This window comes from Acartia tonsa, chromosome 12 (assembly GCF_053477335.1).
Source record: "Acartia tonsa isolate MP-2025a chromosome 12, ASM5347733v1, whole genome shotgun sequence".
Lineage (NCBI taxonomy): Eukaryota > Metazoa > Arthropoda > Copepoda > Calanoida > Acartiidae > Acartia > Acartia tonsa.
The window spans coordinates 9,558,280-9,582,766 of NC_137271.1; the positions used below are offsets into that span (position 1 = coordinate 9,558,280).

The 24,487-nt window shown below is 34.9% G+C and overlaps 2 protein-coding genes across 3 annotated transcripts in view; one reads left to right on the top strand and one right to left on the bottom strand.

Annotated features, from left to right (window-relative positions):
* Window positions 1–24,487, bottom strand: part of Sh (Potassium voltage-gated channel protein Shaker) — a 543,641-nt gene that overhangs the window by 424,593 nt on the left and 94,561 nt on the right. The gene's annotated exons all lie outside the window — the stretch shown is intronic.
* Window positions 11,646–13,190, top strand: LOC145334374 (uncharacterized). The gene is made up of 2 exons (XM_080179828.1): window positions 11,646–12,134; window positions 12,498–13,190. The coding sequence occupies exons 1-2, from the start codon at window positions 11,646–11,648 to the stop codon at window positions 12,708–12,710; spliced, it is 702 nt and encodes a 233-aa protein (XP_080035954.1). The 3' UTR covers window positions 12,711–13,190.

The following is a 24,487-nucleotide window of genomic DNA, read 5'->3' on the forward strand; positions in this document are numbered from 1 at the left end:
TTGTCAATTCGGACTCTTAATTATCGTTGATAGCTGCTTGGTTAAAGTTAGTATTTGTATTCCAATAAAATTAAGATTTGGGTATGATTATTCTGATAGTAGAAGGTGTAAGAAGAGTTTCCTGTTAAAAAGATTCTTGTCCTGTAAAGACTTAATGTCTGCTGGTAATTTATTCCATACGTTAGGAAAGGAAAAGAGTGGGAGGGATTTGATATACTGTTTATTCGTGAATTGAATGCTAAAATCATTATCGTTCCTTAGCCCTCTAGTTCGCGTGTCCCTATTTAATTTCCATGTGTTGTCAAATGTTGCGGGTACCTTTTTATTCCTATAAAGAAACATAAATCTGGCCGTGTTAAATAATACAAGTTTTTTAAATGGTAGTATGCCTAATTCAATAAAAAGATCCTTCGTATGCGCTCTGTTATTGGTTCTGCTGATTATCCTAACTGCTTTCTTTTGTAAATTCATTATAGGTTTGGTACGCGCATTTGGCAAATCAACAAATAAGGGGGAACAATAGTCCAGCAGACTTTTCAAATAAGAATTATATATTAATATGAGATGCCGTTTGTGTAAAAGGTTTTTCATCATTTTCATTGTGAATATAATTTTACTGATTCTAATTCTTAAATTATCAAAGTGAAATTTGTATGAGAGTTTATTGTCGAAGAGAACGCCTAAATGCCTGCAAAACTTTTCATTTTCGTTGGGGGTAAGAGTTAATTTGGTTATTTTACTTGGGTCATTCTGTCCTTCATCATTCATGTCAAAATATACTGGAAATTCCCTTAGTAAACCTAAATTAATATTATCTAAAAAACGTTCATTTCTTGCTAATCCAAAGATAAGGACTTTAGTCTTCTTCGGATGTAATAACAATTTGTTACTGCTATACCATGCTAATAGTTTTGGTAATTCAATGTTTGCTAGATTAATAAGGTTGGCAAGCGTATCGCTTTCTAGAAACGCGCAGTTATCATCCGCAAATAAATAGCTTAATAGAGTGTCTGAGCATGAATCTATATCATTGATATAAATAAGGAAGAGTAAGACGCCTAAGATCGATCCTTGAAGCACCCCCCAGTCTATCAACTCAGTTCTGCTAGAATTAACTCCTTTGTAAAAAACTCTTTGTCGTCTGTCTTTAAAATAGCTCTTAAACCACTTAAGTGCATGACCTCTTACCCCTAGATTCTCTAGCTTTTTTAGTAAGATAGACCTATCTAACATGTCAAAGCATTTCCTTACGTCCAGCAGAACAACCATTGCAATTCTGCTGGATGCAAGGCATGCAGTGATCTTGTTGACTAGGTGTAATATTGCATGAAAGGTTGATCTACCGGGTCGGAATCCATATTGAAGTTTATTAAAGTATCTATGTTGTTGTAAGAATTCCATTAATTGGATGTAAAGGCATTTTTCTTGAATTTTAGAAAAACTATTTATGAGAGATACTCCTCGATAATTATCTAAGTAATAAAATGGTCCGTTTTTATGGATTAAGATTGTCCTTGTTATTTTCTGTCCGTCTGGCATTGTCCCCGTTGCAAAACTTAAATTTATTATGTGTAGTAAAGGCTTAATTATTGTTATTCTTACAAAGTTGACCAGATATAAACTTATATCATTGTCATCACTGCTTTTCTTATGTTTCATGTTGCCTATTAATTCTAGTAAAAATCTCTCTGTTATTGGTCTTATGAAAAATGTACTTTCTGCCGGGGGGGGGGAGATAATGCTGAAATGTGCTACTGTTAATTTTAGGTAGAAGTGGTGTTAAACTCCGACCTATGTTGGCTAGATATTCATTAAATTTATTGGCAATTTCAGTGTCATCATATATTTTCTCGTTGCCTACTTCTATGTATTCTATCCGTGTGTCCTTCTTGCTGGTTCCCATAGTGTCTTTTAAAATGTCCCAAAGTTTTTTAGAATTACCTCCAGCATCTAATATTCTCTCTCTGTAGTGAAGTTTTTTGGTTGCTCTGTTAGCCTTATTAAAATTGTTTCTAAAAATTCTATAACTCTCTGCAGCCTCTGGTGAGTCTTTACGTGCTAAATATAATTGTTTCTTTTTAAGTCTACTCTTCTTAAGCTCTTTGGTCAAGTGTTGGTTCATAGGTGTGGATCTCTCTCTGTTGTTAACTAATTTATTAGGTATGTTCTGGTCGAGTATTTTCAAAAATTTCCCTATAAAAATTGCGTACGCTTTATTTACGTCTTCCTTTTCATTCATCACTTCTCTCCAGTCCGTAATCGCTAGCGCTGTCCTAAATTTCTCTAAATTTTCGTTATTGAAAGATCTTTTATAATTTGGTTTTGCCTTATGACTGTTGTTAGGTGGGTTTTTTATTTGTATTAAGTTAACTATCATATGGTGGTCTGATATATTTGTGGGTATTATACCACATAGGTCAACTTTCCCAATTATATTTTTACATGCGATGTTGTCAATCAAAGAGTATGTGTTGTCTGTAGTTCTTGTAGCTCTACTTATCGTGGGTACGTAAGCATTCGAAATTAGACTGTTAAATAACGAAGTTGCTTCTGAGTTAGGATGACTTAACTTGAATAGGTTAATATTGAAGTCCGAAAATAGTATTACTGGTGTGTTATGTCTGTCCAAAAAGTCGAGGTGTGCTTCAAGTATCGATAGAAATTCATTGACAGCTGTACTCCTAGTCATATTAGGGGTGGTTGGTGGTCGATATACGTTTAGTAATGTGTATTTTTGATTACTTATTGTAATACTTAGCGTGAGACATTCATAAATCCTATCTCTAAAAAATTCATCGTCATTTATTCTTGTTACTGCTATTCCTTTACTGACTAAAAAACCTACGCCGCCGCCATTCCCTGACCTCCTATTATTCTTTATATACTGATACCCGTTAAAGGTAAGATCGAACGAGTGCCAAATTTCTTGCATAGCTAGAATATTAAGTTTCGAATTGCCCGAGTTTATGTTATCTATGAAAAGTGTGACGTCATTAAATTTACTCAAAATAGACTGCACATTTATAGAGAAGGTGGATAAGTATTTTGTATTAGTCGAGTTAAGAAAGTTTTTAATGTCTTCTTCGCTGTAATATTTGCAGGTGGGTAAATTAAGATCGCTTATAAAATCTGTATAGTTAGTACCATATAGTACCTGGCAGTTTAGGTTAAGGCGAATATCATTATTAAGCTCATTGATACTATTGTTTATGAGGTTATGAATATTGGCTACATCGTTATCTGCTATGTTAATTACTCTATTTGCATCATTAACTTCATCTCTTAATATATCAATATTATCATCAATTTCGTTTAGGTCAAGCTCAACCATTTATACGAGAATTCCTAATAAAAGACTTATTTAGTTTGCTCGTACTAGTACTCCACTCCAAAAAAGACTTTAGTTCATTAATAATCCCGACGTGACTACTGTTATCCCTATTCCCTAATCCCCCCCCTCCCTGAGGTCATTTCAATGGGTTCATTGGTGCTGGTTGGCATTCAAGCCTCCCGTCATTTGCGTTCCCCATTCCCCCCTCCTTACTGGTTCACCATAATTTGTGATTATAATTACAATTAAAATTAAATTAAATTAAATTAAGCCGCTGATTTCGAGTTGGATACATTCAAAAAGATGAAAAAGAAAAGATTATAGAAAATAACTGTTGGTATTAATATTATTGAACCCTTTCCTTCTATGTGCTAATTTACTGTATCTAGTAAAGAAAGCTTAAAAACTAACGTTCCGAATAAAAAATCGAAGAGTTTGAGAAAAAGAAAAAAAAATGGAAAAAAGAAATACAAAGAGTGTACTAATGCTATGAAAGATTTTAAAGATTGCGAAGCGAAGGGAAAAATGAATTTGTTACTTAATTAAATAATTTATTACATGTCTTTTTACTGGTTACATCAGAGAGAAAAAGAAAAGAATGTGCATGATTAAAATTAAGTTTGTTTATGTAAGTTTGACTTTAGTTTAACGTTTGACATCAAGTCGAAAAGTCATGTACTGCAATCCCGCCCGTACGAGGTAATCTGAGTTAAGTAATAATTAAGTAAAATTTTGACAAAGTAGCAACTGTGTAATCATTTATTATTATGATGATTTCTTAGCTTTATTGACATTTTTTTTATTTATTAATTATAGAATAAGGATTCTTAGGAAGATAAGAGAACAATTTTTATAATACAGTGTAAACATGTAAATTTTTAATATTTGTGTGTCTAGCTATCTGACATGTTAAGATTAATTTCTATAAATGCTATTCTCCTTGTTTTAAAGTTTTAAACATTTTACAAAATTCTTAGTTTTTGGCCATTACTTACATGAAATCCTTCTTCAAAATGACACAAACGACAAAAAAAAGATCTGTCATTTTTGCAGACATGAAAAAGTTTTATTTTTTTAAAATAAGAATGACAGCAACCATTAATAGCAAAGTATATAAATACTAGAAACTACGCCTCAAGCATCTAGGTGCTCTTAAAACAGCTTTAAGCCACCCTAAGGCTTATATCTAAAATAAACACCTTAAAACATCTTAGAAGAAGGATAAAGTAAATCATAGAGTAGATGCTCTTGGACATATGAAACTTCACAAAGAATAAAAAAATAATGATAGCTTTAGTAGCTTGCGAATAAAACACGATTGCAACAAACCATTTCTGATATACAGACGGGCAATGGCATTTGAAATAAAATTTTCATCATGTCAGAATTGACGAATGCACACACCGACAAAAATATTTGCAGAATAATCGTTATATGTAGATTTAGACACATTTCTCAAATAGCAGCCAAGTTAATCATATTCTCAAAAGAAAATTGCATCATCTCTCTCTCTCTCTCTCTCTCTCTATCTCTCTCTCTCTCTCTCTCTCTCTCTCTCTCTCTCTCTCTCTCTCTCTCTCTCTCTCTCTCTCTCTCTCTCTCTCTCTCTCTCTCTCTCTATCTCTCTCTTTCTCTCTATCTATCTATCTATCTATCTATCTATCTATCTATCTATCTATCTATCTATCTATCTATCTATCTATCTATCTATCTCTCATCCTCTTCATTTCTCTTTCTTTTCTTTCCCCTCTAACACCTTTTGAATTTAATAGAATAGGTAAATATTTTCTAAATAAATAAACCCAAGATCTAAAGAGATAAGGCAATAGCCATTTAATCAATGTATAACTCCAATGATATTGATAATACACAAAATTACCTGGTCTGTAGATTTCGTAACATCGCCCCATATGTGGCGATTAGTGGTATTTCTAAAATGGCTTTTAATAGGTTATTTTAGGTTATGTTAGGGTATATTGGGTTTGGTGATTGACCCACAGGGTTAGGTAATTAGCCCCGCAGGGTTAGAGCCCCCCGGAGGAGCTAGAAATAGGAGAAAAGCTACTGTGAAAAAACATGAAGAATCGCCCCATAAAGTGCGATGTTACGAAAGGGGCTATACCCGATTAATTTTACAGGGATTTTAAATAGATCTATACAAATATGACTTCAAGATATAAACATGCTTAGTTAGAATGACAGATAGATGACATCAATTTGTGTTTTTTTTTTTAACAATGTACATGGACGATAAAAAATTCCTGGTCTAATGCCTTGAGTTTTTTTATTCTGAGGATTTTACATGTTGGGCTGTAACCATTCGTCCTACTAAACATCAGTTATTGGTAGAAAATATAGGTAGATACATAAGTTGAAATTTGAAAAATATAAAAAAAGGTATTCAAGACATATAGATAACAAGGATGACAACATCCATAAAAGCGAAGCACTGAAAATGTAGGACAAACGAACATTAACACTTGTAGTGTGTTAGAACTGAATAATCATGATATAAATATATAAAAGTCTAAACAGTATTGGAAGTAAATTGGTTGAAAATCTGCTTAGATACAAGATAATGTTTAAGGGCATACTTACATTTTTACACTTGAATGTAGAGATGCTTCACTTAAAACATTGTACTTTGTTGTTAAAGGAATCAGTATTAAAAAAATCAGATCAAGCGGATAATTTATCACATAAAAAGTAGTTGTTAAAAAAAGTTAAAAATCAACATACTTAAAATGGACGTACGGACATTCTGGTAACGATTATAGTTGCTACCCTTTCTAAATTGTACCGAACTACTACAGGAATCACCATGCAAAGTCGATAGGACAACTTTAACCTGTTTAGACTAACGAAAAGAGCTAACCGTTACGGACAGACGGACGTACGGACCGACCCTAATTATAGAAAAGAAATTAGACAAAAGAAAGATGGAAAAATAAAAAGTCTAATGTGAGTATTGAGTAAGATAGAAATAACAAATTTTGAAAGTTGAAAGAATGATTGATGTAAATTGAAAATATTGGTTTTATTTTACCCTACACATAGTACCCAGGGAGGGAGGGGACATTGGGTTGTTTGTTTATTACACTAGTCCCCAAAGTTTTATAATAAAGTTTTCTTGTTCGTTAGCTTATTAACTTTGGTGACTTTAGCGAATTTTGATTTGTTGGTTTATAAAGTGTACAAGCGTTTCAACCACTAATTGTAATCTGCAGAAGGAGTAATTTGGTGTTTTATCATTGCAGAACTACATTAATTTATCCCCTTAGATTCCTGCATAGAATATATCTAAACTTTACAAACAATAATGTTTTGATAGACGTAGCGGTTTAGGTTTGAATCTCAGCTTAAGACAGCATCATAATTTAAAAATGTTAAATATGGTTCTTACTGCTGCTTTGTCAGATGCGCGACATTAATAGTTATAGTGGGGGGAAAGCCTTGGCAACTCATGAACAATAAGAGGGATATTGATATGTAGGTAAAAAAATGTTTTAATAGGCTATCTTCTTTATTATTTGTAAGATTACTCTTCAACTTACTTTGTCCGTCTATACGTTAGTCTGTACAGCAATGTCTAAATAGGATTTTCTCGACTATTTAATCTTTGGAAAGATTCTCTATTTAAGCATTTACTTAATCCATAAAAACTATTGGCAAAATATGATTTTATTTACTTTATACGAGTTCATTACTTACATCCCATCCCTTTCTATGTTTAGAGGTTTTCTGTGTTTTTAAAACAAATTTAGGGTATGAGATATGAAACTTATTCTAACAAGGACATTTATATTTAATTATATCAGTTAGAATATTTCATATTAGTAACGTGTGAATTAGATAGTTGGATAGATAGATGGTAAATTAAATAGATAGATAGATAATGCCTGGGTGTGAAGTATATGAAACCTCTAAGAATAATCTAAGGGTTGTAAATCTTCTTACTTGAATATTTTTCACGGAGCCAAACGGCTGGGTACCATCTATACTTTTTAGATGCGCAGCTACCTTGTACTCACAGTATATTCATTTTTACTTTCCCTGGATGATAGTCGGAATATTTAATACTATAATATAAAGTAGTACGCTTTATTTGTCTGTAGCGAGGAATCTTGCTAACTGCTGAACCGATATGTTTTCCTTTACAGTTAAGCTTCTTGTAGGTCCAGGGAAGGTTTATAACTATTTTGGGGAAGGGTATCTGCTCCCTCCAAAAAGAAATCACCTTTAGAACAAAATTAAAACACCTTTTTTTTTACTTTCCTTTTTAAGACTAAAAGTGCCCATAGATGGTTTAGAAGCGTATCTGCTAGTGTTTTTAAAGTGCTGAAATCTATCTAAATAATTTTAATGATTTAAATCTAACTTTTAAATCATTATTATATGTACTAGCGGCTCCTCACCTATTATTCAAAGAGAAAATAATTCATAAAATAGATCAAAACAAACCCATGACTAAAATCTGTGTGTGCGAATGGGGCGTTTGTCCATATTTAGGTATGGAGACCGCTCTTCTATGAGTACTACTAAAACCTAATTTTAATGCAATACACATAGACATTCTCATCGTCGGTTCGCTTATTTAGAATGCTTAACCCTCTATTCCCACAAGTATAATACGAATTTGGTTGAGCTGGTGGAAGCTCAACAAAAGACCCACGCGAAGTATTATGTTGCTTTAACCTAAGAATAAATGGTTGGTTTTGATATTCGATTAGAATCATATAAGTATATTAAGTATTAAGGAAGGAAAATGTTTTTATAAAGTGTATTTATATCACAAGTGCATAAGTTAAGTATGGAAATATTTACAGGATAAGTGTTAAAATTATAAGTAGAGTAGGACAGAAATGTGCCCTAAGTCCCAAGCAGTGAATTGTGCTAAGTGTTAGAGTTCTAACATAAGGCCTGAGCTCAATTCATGCTAAGTACTAAGGGGCCTAAATTTAAACTACAATGCATGCCAAACAACTAAGTCATTACCTTTTTAAAGCCAGAAAGAGAAGTTGATGGTAGGAGAGTTAGTAAATAACTGAATAAATTCAAGAGGTACATGCTATAACATTAGCTCTGGACCAGGATTTTAGTGTTTGTCTGTGCAATTAAATATCTGTGTGTTAATATGTGACGTAAATCAGGCATAGTTGTAGGCATACATATATGTACTGGTTGTTTATATGATTACATTAACTATAAACATAATATCTTTAATAAACATATACTATTAGCAAATCACATACAGATTACCATGAATAGGCTTTCGTTACCCATATGTGGTGTCATATAGGTAGAAACAGGCCTATGAATGCATAAATTGATACAAATAATGCCTTGGGCCTAGCTAAAGTAATTGTGTCTTGCCCCTGAGTGCTACTAGTTAATTGCAGGGCACGTGTCAATCAAAGGTTCATAATATGATCTATATAGTGTTGATTTTATATCAAGCATAGATAGATAGTTGTGGATGCGAAGCATTTCTGTAAAAGTCTCATATGTACGTTCAAAGAATTTGAAAATTGAGGATCGCATCTCCAATGGGGGTAAGTTGTAAAAAAAGAAAAAAGAGAAAAAGAAAAAATTTAGTAGTCCCAGTATATAGGCATATATAATAAACTATAAATGTATTCCAAGCTAAGTTAAATACGCTTTCCATTAAGAAAGTATGATTTGCGTATCTTCATAGCTGGGTATACAAGATGATAAACCTCCCAAATAGAATACATTCTTTTCTTGAGGGGTTTAGTTTTATCTAACTTTGTCACATCAATAAATGTTTTTGCGTTGGTAGTTCTGGATAGTTCAGCTTCTTCTGATGATGAACTAGGTGGTGAAGTGCTCTCGTTCGAAGTGTAGGTTGAGGTTGGGGGTGAGGTAGATATGTAGCCAAGGGCGTCCACTTGTGCTACCTCGTCTCCATTCTCGTCCAAGGTGATTGAGTGATTTTCCAGGTCATAGTAGAGTTGGTTGAGGTCATCGGTAGAGAGGGACAGTGTGCTGCTGGAGCTGGTGTTACTATCGGTCTCCACTCTACTATCTTCTCTGGTAGTCAGGGCTGTATTTAACAAGAAATTCCTGATGGTGATGGACAGGTTCTCTGAGAATCCATCGTACTCTGGTGTGGTGATGATGTTGTTGTTCTCGTCTATTGTGTCAAGGTGTTGACAGGAACACAACCGCAATCCGTCCAAGGTAGGGTGGTGGTAGGGCTCCAATACTCCATGATCATCTAGGTTATCTCCAGGCTGGTCCATGGTAGATCCTAAAAAGAGTTAGTGCGCGTGCTCCAACCGGTTCCTTGGGGTATCCTGGCTATGGTAATCTAAACAAAAGAAGTTTTAATAATCTTTTATTAATCCTTTTATCCCTGGGATATTCTAGAAATTCTTTCGTTACAGATAGACCTATAATGGATTGGTTAGTTATCTCTATTTCTGTTAAATATAACTGTTTCCTGAATATAAACAATATTATATATAAAAATGTATAAGTACAATTAGTATTTACATATCGTATTATTTTCTTTGGTTACATTACTCGTATATATGTAAAAATATAAGATTTTACTAACAAAAGTTGGTAACCCTTTGTTTGTATATTTTGTATATGTACATATGGTTTATACCATTGTTGGTATTAGCTGTATTTATGTTATTTTTAACATGAATAAATTTTAATCATTTTAAAGACTAATATCTTACATTACGTCGCTATCAAGTGTACCTTTTAAACTTAATATCTATAAAATATATCGTTCGACGTCCGTAATTAAATTTTACGTAACAATAAGTTGTCAACCCTTTGTTTATGTTTGGGCGGTCAAAAGTGATAGGGGTTGGCTTTGAGCGAGGTTATAAAAAGCTGGCGGCCCAGTAATTATGCTCATTTATATAATAATTGTCCTTGCGAGCGGAGCTTGCGTTCGAGTGTTTAATTTTACCGCTAAATTCCAAGAGAATTTATATAAAAGTGATAAAATATAGTAACCCGTTTGTTTTATATGAATGTTTTTATGTTATAGATTGTTGATGTGCCCATTATTGCATTCGTTAGCCATTATTTAAGACCTAAGAATCTTATTTTTTCTTCGTCGATAAGACCTTTATCACTGTATTTTAAACGAAAGTGGGTTTGAAGCAGTATGGGTACATCTTCAATATATGACAATTTTGTTCTATATAATATTTGTAGTTTTGATAGGACATATCTGAGTCAGCAAGTAAATTGACGTACCTTGTTTTGTTTATGTTTTCCGTCTGCAAAAGTTAAATTCGTTCATCGTAAACAAAACTTATAATGACACAGATATATTCCATCATTCTACTCGTTTTAACTTTTGATTATAGGGTTCCCTTTGTATAATCAAAACTTATTTGAGTCCTGATTCAAATCTTCTAAAACAATTTTACTATAGGTTTAAAAATAAGATTTTCTTTTTACGTAATTCAATTATAATGACGTTAATTGATAGATTATTTACGTTACGAATAACTCAACCATATTATATAAAAAAAATGGTCGCTTACAAAAATTATATTTAGCTAGCTTTATCTAAAGTGTTTTAAAACATCATTGAAGATATTCAGATTTAGCTAGTACATAAGTTTTAACTGCTTGATACATCATAATGAATATGTTTTTGATAGCTCAGCGATAGCTATTTTTAAGCGTTGAATCATGTAAAACTAATTACATATTCTTTAACTTAATTGAGTCTAATAAAACAAAGTTTTAATGTTTAAATAGCTTAACGATAGCTATTTTTAAGCGTTGAATCATGTAAGATTAATTACATATTCTTTAACTTAATTGAATCTAATAAAATAAAGTTTTTAATGTTTGAATAGCTTAACGATAGCTATTTTCAAGCATTGAATCATGTAAAATTAATTACATATTCTTTAATTTAAAGAATTTTACTTTTAGATGATAAATCAAAGTTTTAATGGTTAGGAGGTTCAACCATAGTTGCTTAAAATACAAAAGAATTATTCGTGTGTACAGTCTTTTTCATAAAATTAACTTTACTATATTGCCTTTCAGAATCACTAGTCCTCTTATTTTAAATTTACATTCGCTCATAATGTATGTGCCTGACAGCCTGGACGCGCATCAGAATATTAAGGAAAGATTCGAGGAATCAATGAGGGCGGCTGCGGCCACTCTCGCCAATTCCTCGTTTCTTGAAAATTCCTTAGACGACTCGAGTTCAGTGTACAGCGACCAGTCTGGGATGCCAAGCCTTGCTGATGTCGATGACTATGGGGGCACAAGTACTGTAGAGTCCGAAAGGGATCAAGGGGAGATGTTCGGCAACGAGCATCTCTCACTGATGCTTAGTAGAACGATACAAATCATCTGGTCTCTCCTCGATTCGGTGATGCAGAACTCCTGCGGTGACATTGGTGACGATGTTGCCGGAGGTGATTCTGGGTCTGCCGAGTTGGGGAGAGACCAGAAGACGAGTCTGGACACCTTCAACATGGATGGCTTAATTAACATGTTGTTGGGGTTTGGCTTGTTTTCATGTGCTCTTATAGTGGTCTTCTTCGGCGCTGTAGGGCTTGAGACTCTCACACGTGTTGACAACACCTCAGACAGGTCGCTGGCTCGCTGGATAAGAGATGTATGTACGCGCCTCCGAAACATAGGCGTCAGGACCATTGAGCTTCTCCACTGCAGTAACAGGACTAACAGGACTAGAGCTGGGGCTATGTCGCCAACTGCGGAGCCGTCGGGCACCATGTATGAAGCCGCGTCCTCTGAGACTGATGATATTCTGTCGGATACACAGGTGAGTTTTCTTCTGTTGTATATTTCTTTTTTTTTTTGTTTTGTATAATTTCTTCTAGCCACCCGTTTTGTCTAATAAAGCATCATGTTGGTGTATGGTTGTTCTGTCCTATTCTCACTTCCTCAACATTGACTTTCGGCTCTTCCATATATATCGCTCACCGTTTGTCGTCGTTTTATGTCGCCAGAGAAATCTGCTCGGTTACCGCAATTAAGTTGAGATACCAGTTAACATTTACTAAAATCTTAAGTAGCAACCTAATATTATTTCCCTCTGGGAAAGTTAAGAGTTTGCTCGTGCCGTACGTTTCTCATTGGGGTTTAAATGTTAGATCAAGACTTTAATGTTTTCCTTTTGTTTTAGGCTCCCTCTGCTAGTCCATCGACTCCAGCAGAAGTGAGGTCCAGAATTGGCCTGTTTGCCGTACACTGTTTGTCTGCCCCTGAGGATCGGATTACTGGAAGAAGTGTGCCTGTGGGCTTGGAAACCTCGACGGGAAGTCCTGGCTTCCGTCCGTTGATTGTGGATCAAACAGAGCGTTTACATGTAAGTGTCCATGCTTTAGTTTTCTATTAATTTTCAGAAAGAGGCTGTATATTTGTACACGTATCTAGAGGTATTTGCAACTAAAATTCTTTTATTGGTAGAATATTAATCTTAAAATGTATGGTTGCATAAGCATTTTTGAACCGATCTAAGATTTTAATTCTAGTATAAAGTGGGTTGACTTGCTACCTAATCATATAGCTTTACAGGATTTTAGGCATTCTCATTTCCTGATTTTCCTAGACTCGTTGTTGGTATTGCGATTAAACTAATAAGATCTATTATATTTTAGGCGACCAACTCCATCCCCCTGGCACAATTTTACACCAATATGGGGAGGTGTAATCGAGTCAGCTCTGAGAGGACAGCTGAGGTATCCAGCGACAGCTCTTCCTTGAGCTCTATTATGTGCTTAAGTCGCATTGAATCTCCTTCTGCAGCTGATTTGTCTGTGGTAAGTTTGATAAGCTCTTATAATATTTCTTCGCTGCAAAAATTACGTAACTTAGACTAGGCTATTTAGCTCAGCTAGCTATGCTTTTAGGCAATAACTTTACTTTAACTATGGTGTAATTTCTTCCTAATAGTTAATAGCAATATTTTAGATAAAGTATTAGTAAAATTGACTCATAATCATATATGGATTAACGTTGATAAATTTTCTTGTGAACATTTTATTAATATGGTTGTCTAATAACGTCCCTTTTCTTAATTTTAGGATTCGGCCAGTTTAGTTCCACTGGTTGACGATATCGAGGACCCCGATCTTCCGCCGATTCGATTTAATGCGGTGACTGATGAAATCGAGTATCCCACTCCACTGCGGGTCCTCAGTTTAGAACGTTTGCGCCGCTCCATGCGTACTCCAACGCCTGCTATCTTGGAAGAGATAACATCAGCGGAGAGTAGCTTCAACTCAGCTACGCATTCCTCAGATAACAACAGGACAGAGGATTCCGGCGTCGAGGGAGTCCCTCGACGTCGGGGTCCCATGTTCCCTAAACGCACGCCGTGAAGTGGCGCTGTTAGCTTGGTTGAAACTATGACATACAAATTTTAAGACAATGACCAGTTTTAGACAACATGTGACTAAATTTACAGATTTTCTATTCTTATGTAACTAGTCAAAATAGTAATCACTATGAATTAAAGACTTTTGTTATTAGACATTATGACTCTTTATACTGTACAAAACCAAACATTAATTTACACTTCTGCCATTATATTATGTACATATATGTTTAGTCTGTAAGGATATTTAGTATGTAAGGAAATGATTATAAGGTTGTATTTTCTTTATGCCCATAATTTTTAAAACTTCATTCAATTCTTAATTACTGTCTTCGTAAATGAACTAATCCTTTTTCTTTTTCAATAGTATATTAATAACGGTAATTGCAGCCTTATATCGCAGTATATTCATTCTTGTTAGCTTGTAAGGGTCATGTATATATAGATATTTAATCGAACTCGCAACTCAGTACCTTTTCTCTAAATTTCATTTATATCCATCCCTGTGCATTAATCGTGAATTTTAATTGTGCTGTGATATAGAGAGGACTTGTAAATAGCATATATATATTTTTTTTTGTTTGTAAAACAATATCTAAGTAGACCGAAAGACTGACGTTTAGACAAAATCATTTAAATACGCTTATTCAAGTATTTTTAAGAGAACTCATGTAAAGGCTGTTTGTAACTCAAGTAATTAAAGTAATATCATTGATTGGATGATCTCATTAAGGAAGTTTTATTTAATTAGTAAGGCTTAGAATAAAAGGTTTTCCCCTTTTAAATTTCGATACAATGGTCATAAAGTTTAAAGTCTCAAGGTAAAATGTTCTTATGTCCCTTTGGATTTAAAACTAAGTCTGAATTCCAACAAGTAGAGCTAAAAAAAAAAATTTTTTTTTGTGCTCACATTGGCTTGTTGTTAGGCTATGCGCTTTTTATATGAACAAATTCAACATTTAGCGTTTGATTAATCGTATTAGCAATCTCGAAGTTTTATTATGTGCCAATGTACAGCTTATGTCCAAATTATATTAACTAAGATGTTAAATTGTCAGAAAACTTCTTACTATCGTAATGTTTTCCCAATACTGTAAAAATAAAAATTTATGTTCTGTTTTCAAAATTGATTTAAATTTTAGTTTTCACCAAAGAAAAATATTTGTCAAAATTTTTTTATACCATTCTAAAGATTATTTACTTTTGTTTTAAATAAATATAGCAATTTTAAGTAGCGTATACACTGTTATTTACTGATTTAGTATTTATTGTGTACAACTCCCGTTTACGTAGCTACTCTATAAGTATTATTGTCTGTTCCTTAATTTAGTTAGATACATAATTAAAGTTTATTTTTGCAAGGTGCTTAGTTTAGCTTACATTCACTTGGTTTATGATAACTTGTATAAATAACAAACTTTCTTGTTATGTTCTTTTTGATATCTCTACTATGATTTATGCGATTAATTTCCTATCGTTTTCAATAATTACATAGAGATATATGAGAATATAAATATTTTACATCAATACACATATGTACAAGAGGTTTTATCATATGCAAAACTTTTATATCGTTAGGATACGTCCGTACGTCTTTGTTTAGAACTCAGATTATAAGAATCAGTTGTAATCTAGTTTACTCTTCGTGGATAGTGGGGAGAGTACAATGACCAGAAATAAGAAGGACTGTGTCTCTCAGATTCTCTATTTGGCGTGCTACTGCCCGTAATTCGTCTGTTATAGTCTGTCGGTTTCTATACTCTTGCTGTCTATACCGTGTAACCAAACGGTTGTATGCGTCTCTATAAGTGTTTCTAAGTATACGACAGTGCAAGTATCGTACAATACGACTAGGTTGGCTGATTCCACAACTAATTTTAAACGCTAACATTTCTTTAATCATCGTAAGCAAGTTATAACAATATTCTACTAGGTTTGCGAAGGTCTCATGTAGAACCCGTTGTGATCTAGGCATAGGCTTTCGGAATCTAGTTTGCATTTTATAACTTTTGTAAAATATTCTGTTAAGACTTACGTGTTATGTGATAACTGTAGTACTTCACAAGGTTGGTGATTTCCTCACTTGTGGATATGTTATAGTAAACTGACTCAATTTCAGGGTAAAATTTAAGTTATCGTTATTGTTTACTACTACTAAAATTCTGAGTGGGCGTTTCCTGTCCGAAGTTATAATTAAAGTTTTTGACATATTTTTTTTGTATGTAGAGTGGTTATAGTTTCTAATAACTAATCAACTCATCATGATTCAAGGCGAATATATATAGGTTGCCTATTAGTACTGCTATGTTTGTGCACTTTGTACAATTTGTATTAAATGTTTTAAATAGTTTTTGTGTATATTTTAGGGTGCGTATTTAACATTTGTAATATTCGCATTTATGTACAATCTGTATCAATTGTTTGACTCTGTTTGCCTATACAGATTCAAAACTCTCTATATGCAAAAATTTGTTTCATGTAAGTGTTTTTGAAGGGATCGACTCTTTAGTCGACGTATATTGCATATAGTTGGTCTCCCCGTTGAAGAGAAAAGATGTATATTTTACCACTGAATATATAACCTTGAGTGGGAAAATTTACATGAATATGATAACTTAGTTATCAGATTAAAATAACATATTATCATATTGTTCACAAGTTTACAGGGTAAATGGAAATGTAAATTATGGTTGTGAACTTGTGCCATTCCGAAATCTGACATGTCTATCATTTATTTTCCTAAGTCGTCGACCTCCGGTAATAAATACGGAATCGAGTGTCATGTCCTCGTCGTCACTTGAGTCCTCTATGTCCGAATCAGAATCTAATGGTTTCTTATTTTGTGACGCTTCTTTTCGTGTTTCTAAGGGTGAGTGTGCGCGTATTCCTGGTTGTGGATCTTTTGAATTAACCGGAAATATAAGCGGAAGTGTGTCATTTTTAACTAATGTGGCTATCTCTTGATTTGTGAGTTTATTATAAGGCTTTGTGATAATATCCCTTATTTCCTCTGGGAGGGTGTCAAAATGTTCGTCAATTGGCTTGAACTTTTTGATTTCGTTGAAAGAGTATTTAAATATTTCAGTCTTCTTGTCAGAAATTCTTTCAAGCGTGCAACTGTTAGGGCTTACATCTAGAACTCTATAGGGTGAAATATGATAGATAGGTCTAAGATTGGGGTTAACACCAGGTGTAATAGTGTTATTTCTAACCAAGACAAGATCTCCTATATCAAATTGTTTGTGTATGCGGGTTTTGTTAATATACTTTAGTCTTGCCTCCCTTCCCTTTTCAATAGCTTTTGCTGAAATGTCCAAGTTTTCTTGTATACCGTCTGAGAGGTCTTGCACATAAGCTTCTGTGCGTGCTATTTCAGGGTGATATTCATCCGGTTTTATTGCTCCAAAGAACAATTTAGACAGGGAGCTACGTGTCCCGAATAATAATTCCATGGGTGAGAATCCAGTTTTTGGTATTTTAGTGCAATTATATTGTCGGACTATTAACGGTAGTAGATATACCCATGAGGTTTTTGAGTCTTGCGCCAAAATTTTAATGATTGGCCATTTTATTACTTTGTTGCTAGCTTCCACCAATCCTTTAGAGGGTGAAAAGTACGCAGTAGAATACAAAACTCGGATGCCAATAGAAGCAAAGAATATTAAATTTTGCTTATCTAAGAATGATTTTGCATTGTCGCACAATATTTGTCTGGGGGAGAAATTAGGATAGAAATAAAACATGAATTTGTTTATAAATTCACGGGATGTGAGTGATTTCATGGGATATGCAAGAATCATTCCTGTTAGTTGGCAGACTATAGTGAGGATATGGTTATAACTACGATATGGTGGCAAGGATTGTATATAGTCAATACTTACACATTCAAAAGGTCTTGAAATTGTACTATAAGTTCCTACTTGTTCTAGTTTTGTAGATGAATTTTGAAGTTGACAATTTAAACAAGATCTAGTGTAATTTCTAACATATTTCTTAAGGTTAGGGTGGAAGAAATTTTGCATATTCAAAAGCATTTTAATTTCTCCACTATGTACTAACAAAAGATGAGTATAGCATACTAATACTGGTAATAGTTTGGTTGGGAGATAAACCTTTAAATCTCCTTTTACTTTTGTGAACAAAATCGTGTCCTTAAGTTCGTAGTTTTGTCTTTTATAAGTGTAGGTATTTGATTTAGAGGTTAGACAACGTGTGTAAATATCAGAGTATTCCTCTTTTTGGTTTGCAATTATATTTTCTATACTAATCTTTTCTTTTAGGATTTCCAAAGGTCTTAGTACTTTGCCTATAACTCTATGTTCTGCGGCAAGTGAATTTATGGTGATTTTGGGTTTTTGTTGCTTTGGCTGTGGGGGTTGTTCATCATAACCCAAATAGTCGGGGTTATCCATAATGAACTGTGTCCATTCCTCAATAGTCCAAACTTTATATTGGGGTAAGTTATCTTCAAACCCAGATTTAACAAACTTAGGTAGGGCTACCTTTTTAATGCTTGGTAAAGTAGCCTTATATGCCCTTGTTAAGAAATCTGCCAAATTGTCTTCTCCTCTTAAGAAAGACATTGTTAGCTTCGGTATTAGAGTCAACAGAGTGGTATTCCATCTCTTCAATTTATTAACGGCTGTTAATGCTTTAGGATTAAAGAGATAATAAGCACACTTTGCGTCTGTTAACAAAGTACATTCACAGCTTGGACCTATTAGAGTTCTAAACGAGTTTGCTGCATAAATAATTCCTAGGATTTCAATGTCTATGATATGTAATCTTGACTCAGCAACGGTAATTTTCTTTGAGGTGTATGCGATAATTTCAAACATAGACGCTAAAGATTTTAAATTAAAGCTATTGGTTGATGAAACCATTGCGGGTCTTACTATGTGTTGCTCTTTGTGTCCATATAGTAAAAATACAAAAGGGGGTTTTGTTTTGTCTGAACAGTGTTGAGTGACAGGTTTGACACCCTCTATATTTGTGATAACTATCACAGGGCGGTACATAGCTACACTAAGAGCTTCAAATATGAGTTGTTGCGGATCTAGATATACATATCCATGCTCTAGTTTGCGAATAAATTCTAAGAATTTATCCCTATCATTATTAAATACAAATTGAATATACTTTTGTCTCAACATCGTAGAACGTATAATTTTTGATGCTCTTTGCAGGATAGTGGTCAAAGGTGTTTGAACTTTATTTAGTTCTAGAAGCAATTGTAAAGATATCCCGAGACTATTGTGTACAGTGTCTTCAGGATAGCCCAAAGTTTTACTAGCCAAATATTCAAACTCAGGTGGTCCATCTTCAGACATACGCTTCGCATAATCCTTAATGTTTTCACCTTCATTCTGCAAAGGTAGGGGTAAAATTGGTAACCTATTATCATAAATAACATGGTGTACAGGGTCATCGAAATTTAGCCCAGGGGGTAGGGTTTTAGCCTGTAATTCTGGTGTCACTATTTGCGCTAAGACTGCCGAATATGAGCCAGTTGAGGTGCCGGCTGCGTCTGATAAGATAATCTTAGGTGCAGATAAGTTAACTAATTTGCTAAAAATTGGTCCTGAAGCTAAAGCTTTCTTAATGTCTTCGAATGCTTGTCTTTGTTCTGGAGTTGGGACAAAAGTTTTACCTATTCTAGTAGAAGTAAGTGAAGTTAGAATATGTGTAGGAGCCATAATATCAAATCTTAAATGTTTATGCATACTTTGTAGTACTCCCATAAAAGATCTCATTATAGTAATATCAGTAGGCATGGGAATATTTAGGAGTTTTTGTACTCGCCTTTGATCTACACAGCAATAATTATGTGAAATGAAGAACCCAAAGAAATTTACCCTACTTTTAAAAAGTTGTGATTTCTTTAAACTAATCTTTCCTTTATGCGTGTGTATTCTCCCCATAACTTTCTTCAAAATCTTAAAATGTATATTCAATGATTCTGATCTAGTTTTAGCTAGTTCAGTTGAGACAATGAAATCATCGTAAATGTGTTGGACTTCTGGGATAGGTGAGTATACCATCTTGGCTAAATCACCTTCCATTACAACATTACCACTATCATCATAAACCAATTCCCAGTGTAATATCTTTTCCATAAAGCGTGATAGACTTTCAGGTGAAGTCTTAATGCCGGTTGGTAAGGATGCATGTCTAAAAGCTCCTAAGGGGGTTGCAAACAATGTTAGGTCTCTGCAAGAAGGTTCTAGCGTTATACTATGAAAGGCGTTAGCCATGTCACTACTACTGTGCACAAATTTGTCCCTTAGAGACTGAATCAAATTTTCTGCTGTGGGTAGCAGTGCAGGTTCAGATTGCAGACATGGATTCAATTGTTGAAAATTTACAATTAAACGAGGACAGCTCCCCTGATCCGACTTTGGAATCAGATATGCTGGGCTTGCATAGTTGTTATAGGAATCCCCATCCAAATTAGCTCTTTCAATGGTGCCGTTCTTTAACAAAAACTCTAAGATAGATTGCATTTGCATTTTTTCTACGGGTGATAAATAATATAATTTCTTATGCTGGGGTAAAGTTTGACCAGGTTTTAGTCTAATTGTATAATTGCCTAGATATTTACTCATGTTACCTCTGTCAGTAGAATGTGTAGATATGATATCAGGGTAAGATTTTAGGAATATGTCCTCTATATAATGTCTTACCTCTGGTGGATAGTCTGACAGCACCACAAGATCCTCTGGTTTAACAAACTGATCCTTAGGCACACTGTAGCCAGTAGGTTCTGTTACATAGTCCATGAGGTTATCAGATTCAGCTATATGTTTTAAGCCAAGTTCAATAACGTCATCACTATTCTCAAAGAGTTTATTCTTTTCAGGATCTGGTGTAGTTAGAATTTCATCAATATTAGAACGGTAGTCAGATAAGGCTACTCCTGGTACTGGAGTGTCATTGTTTATAGCTGTAGGATTCGGTATATATCCATCAGCTAAAGGAAAAGATCGTTCTACCAGATTGATGGCGCTGTATTTTGGTAGCTATAAGAGTTGAACTGAATGGTTTCTGGTGTCTAGTGAGATCTGATTGATGGCTGGAGCCGTATCTTTTTCTGCGTGTCGCTCCAGGGCTTGTACAATCTCATCTAGCTCAGTTGTCACAGATACATTGTGTAGGAATGATTGCGTAAAGTCAAAGTCTGTGGTGATCTCCTTGACTACAAATTGGTTGCTTGGTTCCAAGTATCCGGTGATAACAGTGTTAGTGATTGCATGTTCAGTGACATTTGTTATCATTGCTCTTCCACTAAGTTGTCCTCGGTTGTTGACAGTCAGTTGCGTTTGTCCAGGTTGAATTTTAATTCCTCCATTTCTATCATTTGCAATGTGGTCATCGCTGAGAATGACTTTTGTTCCGGGAGCTAAGTTGAAGAAATGGTTGATGTTCATTTCTATAGTCTGAGTTTCATTAGGGTCAATTTTGTCTATTGTCCCTGTGCAGAGTTGTAACTCATAATCAGAACAGAACAGGCTATCTAGTACTCTCCCAGGATGGAACATAGAGTATAGATATGGTGCTGGCGGGTGGTTATCCGCAACGAAAGTCAACCCTAATTGGAGATCCCTAATGCCGTTCATTCCAATGATCATAGGTGTGACATTCTTGTGTTCCTCAGGTACAATCATAAATGGTACTGGTCTATAGATGCCTGAGAATTGTGTGAGACGAATCATGAGAGTTATCTCTCCAGCTACTGGGATTTTGTGTCCAGAATAGCTGACAAGAACCATGTCACTCTTTTCCAGATGGTTCTTAACCTCATTTTGTTGTACTCCAAATAACATACCAAAATAGCTGGTTGACATGATATTTCTGTCTGCTGCTGAGTCAAACAAAGCTGTCATGTATACATCGTAGTTTCCATTTGACATACAGCCAGAACAGTTCAGGTACATTTTCCTATTTTCATCCATGATAGCTGCAGAACTATCGACCGCTAAAATCTTGGGGTCATTTGGATCCATTCGAACGGTGATAGCGTTAACTCTACCTGTTCTGCCACGCTCCTTGGATTGTCCATTGGCTTTGGCCTCAACCCATTCTTCATATGCCTGTCTAAACACACCACCAGGTCTTACTTTGCCACTATGGTACAGTTCCATCATTGCTGGTCGTCCAGGGCATAGGTGTTGCGCGTGGTATAGGTCTTTGCCATACTTCTTGTGACAGCTTGGGCAGTATCCGGATGTTAGTGCTGTTTGATATTGTCGTCCTTGGTCATCACACAGTAGTCTGCATCCATCGGATATTTTGTGGGAGTTTTGACCACATGCACCGCAGTAGCGTTTATTGGATGTACCATAGGAGATATGATAATCTTGTTTAGTGTTCTTTTGTGGTTGCCTATCTCTATTATCCCTGTTTTCTCTGTTGTAGGTTTTAGGATAAGCTGGTTTAGCAGTAACTTCTCTAACTGTTGGCCTTTTATAATAGCTTGACGTAGCGGCAACTTTAGCAGGTTGTTTGTCTCTGTTCATTCTTGTATCCCTGTCATGTGAGTAGTTGGTGTTGTTCGTCTTTTTATGAAGCGATAAATCTCCATTGTAACTGGCTGATACACCATTCTGCTGTAGGTCCAGATCTAGGTCTTCAGTTCTAGGATACATGGAAGCGGTCAACTCATGATATGTAGGGGATCTTCCAAGATCATGTGTGAGATTGTGATGGTTTTCAGATGCTATATTGCGGCTATTTGTTGGTAAGCTACGTTTAAGTGCCTCCACTGCAGTTATGTTGAATACATTCTGTCTTTCCTTCTTGTCTGTATAATGAACAGCGGCTCTGCTGGCAAGATTCTGAATTGTACTGACAAGCTTAGGGAATGACATGGCTTTTGTTCCCTTAAAGGCTATCAGCTTAGCTTGAGCTTCCTGTGGGCTGATGAGTATATCATACTGTAGCAGTAAGCTATTGTAGACACTTTCAATGGATAGTCCAAGATTGAAACTCTGCTGGATAGTAGTATATGCTTCGCCAGTTGTGGTTCTAAGCATAAAGGTTTCAAATTCTGATCTTGAGAGGTTACATAACTCCTGAGCAGTGTTCATCTCTGATAGGTAATCAGTAATGTAGGGTGGTTTACCATCTCCTTTGAAGCAATGCTTGAGAGGGAAGGTTCCATTGGCTAACTTAAGCTTTTGATCGTTGCTTAGGGTGCTCTTACTTGCATAGCTGCTTGGTGGTTTAATTCCAGTTTGGTTGGTGAAGTTACTGAAGTGTCGTTGAGTGCGTTTGTCATTCTCCACTTGTACAATACGCTGGGCTTCTAACTCAACTTCACGTCTTTGTTCCTCTTTGTATTCCCTCATACTCTGTGTGTAGTTGGTACAGAAGTTCCTCATCATTTCTGAGTCCACACGTAGGTTGGGGTTACAAAGTCTTATTGTATCCAGGAATTGTGGGAACAGGAAATTTCCCAGAGGATCTGCTAGTGTTGCTCTAACATATCGGTCTCTGATCAGTGCGTCTGGTGAGTCCTCTCGCATGGGTATGGATCTTACAGATTCCCTGTCTGGTTCTGGCGTCTGGGTTCTCTCACCATTCTGTTCTGGTTCCTCCTGGTTGGGCATTGGTTCCTCCCTTCGTGTATCATCTCCTGCAGAAGCTGCATCAGCTGACGGAGTTCTTCTTCCAGGCGTCGTCGAGCGTCCTCGACGTGGAGTGTTCGCCTTTTCAGCGTTGTCATCTTTCTTACTTTTATTAAATAATGGCATTACAGCTAGCTTAAAGCTTTTAAACTTTCTATGAGTTCTTTAAAGAAGCTTATGAGATGTTGTACTATTTTAGGATTTAAATAGCAGAGGTACAAGAAGAAACCGACTAATGCGCTTAACGTTAAAACAATCAGGAATTGTTTACAATAACAAATTTTTCTTTTAAAATTGTTAAATATAGATGAGTATGTATTGTCTACTTCACCTACAGTTGTTTCTACGTCGTGAATGCTTGCGTGTGAGCTTGGAATCTTATTCTGGAGTGTGCGCTAATGCACTCTTATCCTTAATTAAGCTCAACTGTAGAAACACTTTTACTCAGATTTATTCTATATTTGCTTACAAAGCTAATGTGGGTTAGTTAGCTATACAAATTAGCTATAAGGTTAGATAGAATGTTAAAGTTTGCAGCGAAGTTAATTTGGGTATGCTAATATACTATCACAAATTAACTGTTATTTGCTTAGGCGTCGACTTTTCCTAGCAAATGTTATTGTTGAGAAAAACAGCAATTTATAATCCTTGTTGAATTCTTACTTCACTCTAAGGATATGTAGCTTACAATCTGCTTATTCCTGTAAGGCTTTATGAATATAACTTACTAAGGTTCACTCCCAAAGGATCGTCTATATTCTAATAGTATTGCAACTGTTTTGCCTGAATATCAAAGATCTCGCACCCAATACTTATAGTTGTATTAGGGTATGCCTACCAATCCTACTAAGTATTATTCGCGAATTATTACGGGGCTTCACTTGTGATTTCAATCCTTATAACTATATTATTGAGACTCAATTTAGATTATCCTATATATATGAATATAATCAGTCTGTTTTCAAGGTTATTATAGACCGGATGTGCTCTACTTAATTAGTGAGAACACAATATTCTATGTGTCTTACTGAAGTGTGATATCCTACGCAAGGTGATCAATCTATACGCTGGAAGTTGTCAATCAAACTCTTTAAAGTAGACTACAAGGTTGGTGTTATTGCTTGGTCAAATATTATTGAAAATCAAATTAGCTGAATTAGTGCACTTTTT

What these genes read in the sequence shown, in the direction of transcription:
- LOC145334374 (XM_080179828.1), top strand. Translation starts at nt 11,646, where the DNA reads ATGTTCGGCAACGAGCATCTCTCACTGATGCTTAGTAGAACGATACAA. An exon ending in ATATTCTGTCGGATACACAG is followed by an intron (nt 12,135 to 12,497) that starts GTGAGTTTTCTT and finishes CTTTTGTTTTAG; the next exon opens with GCTCCCTCTGCTAGTCCATC.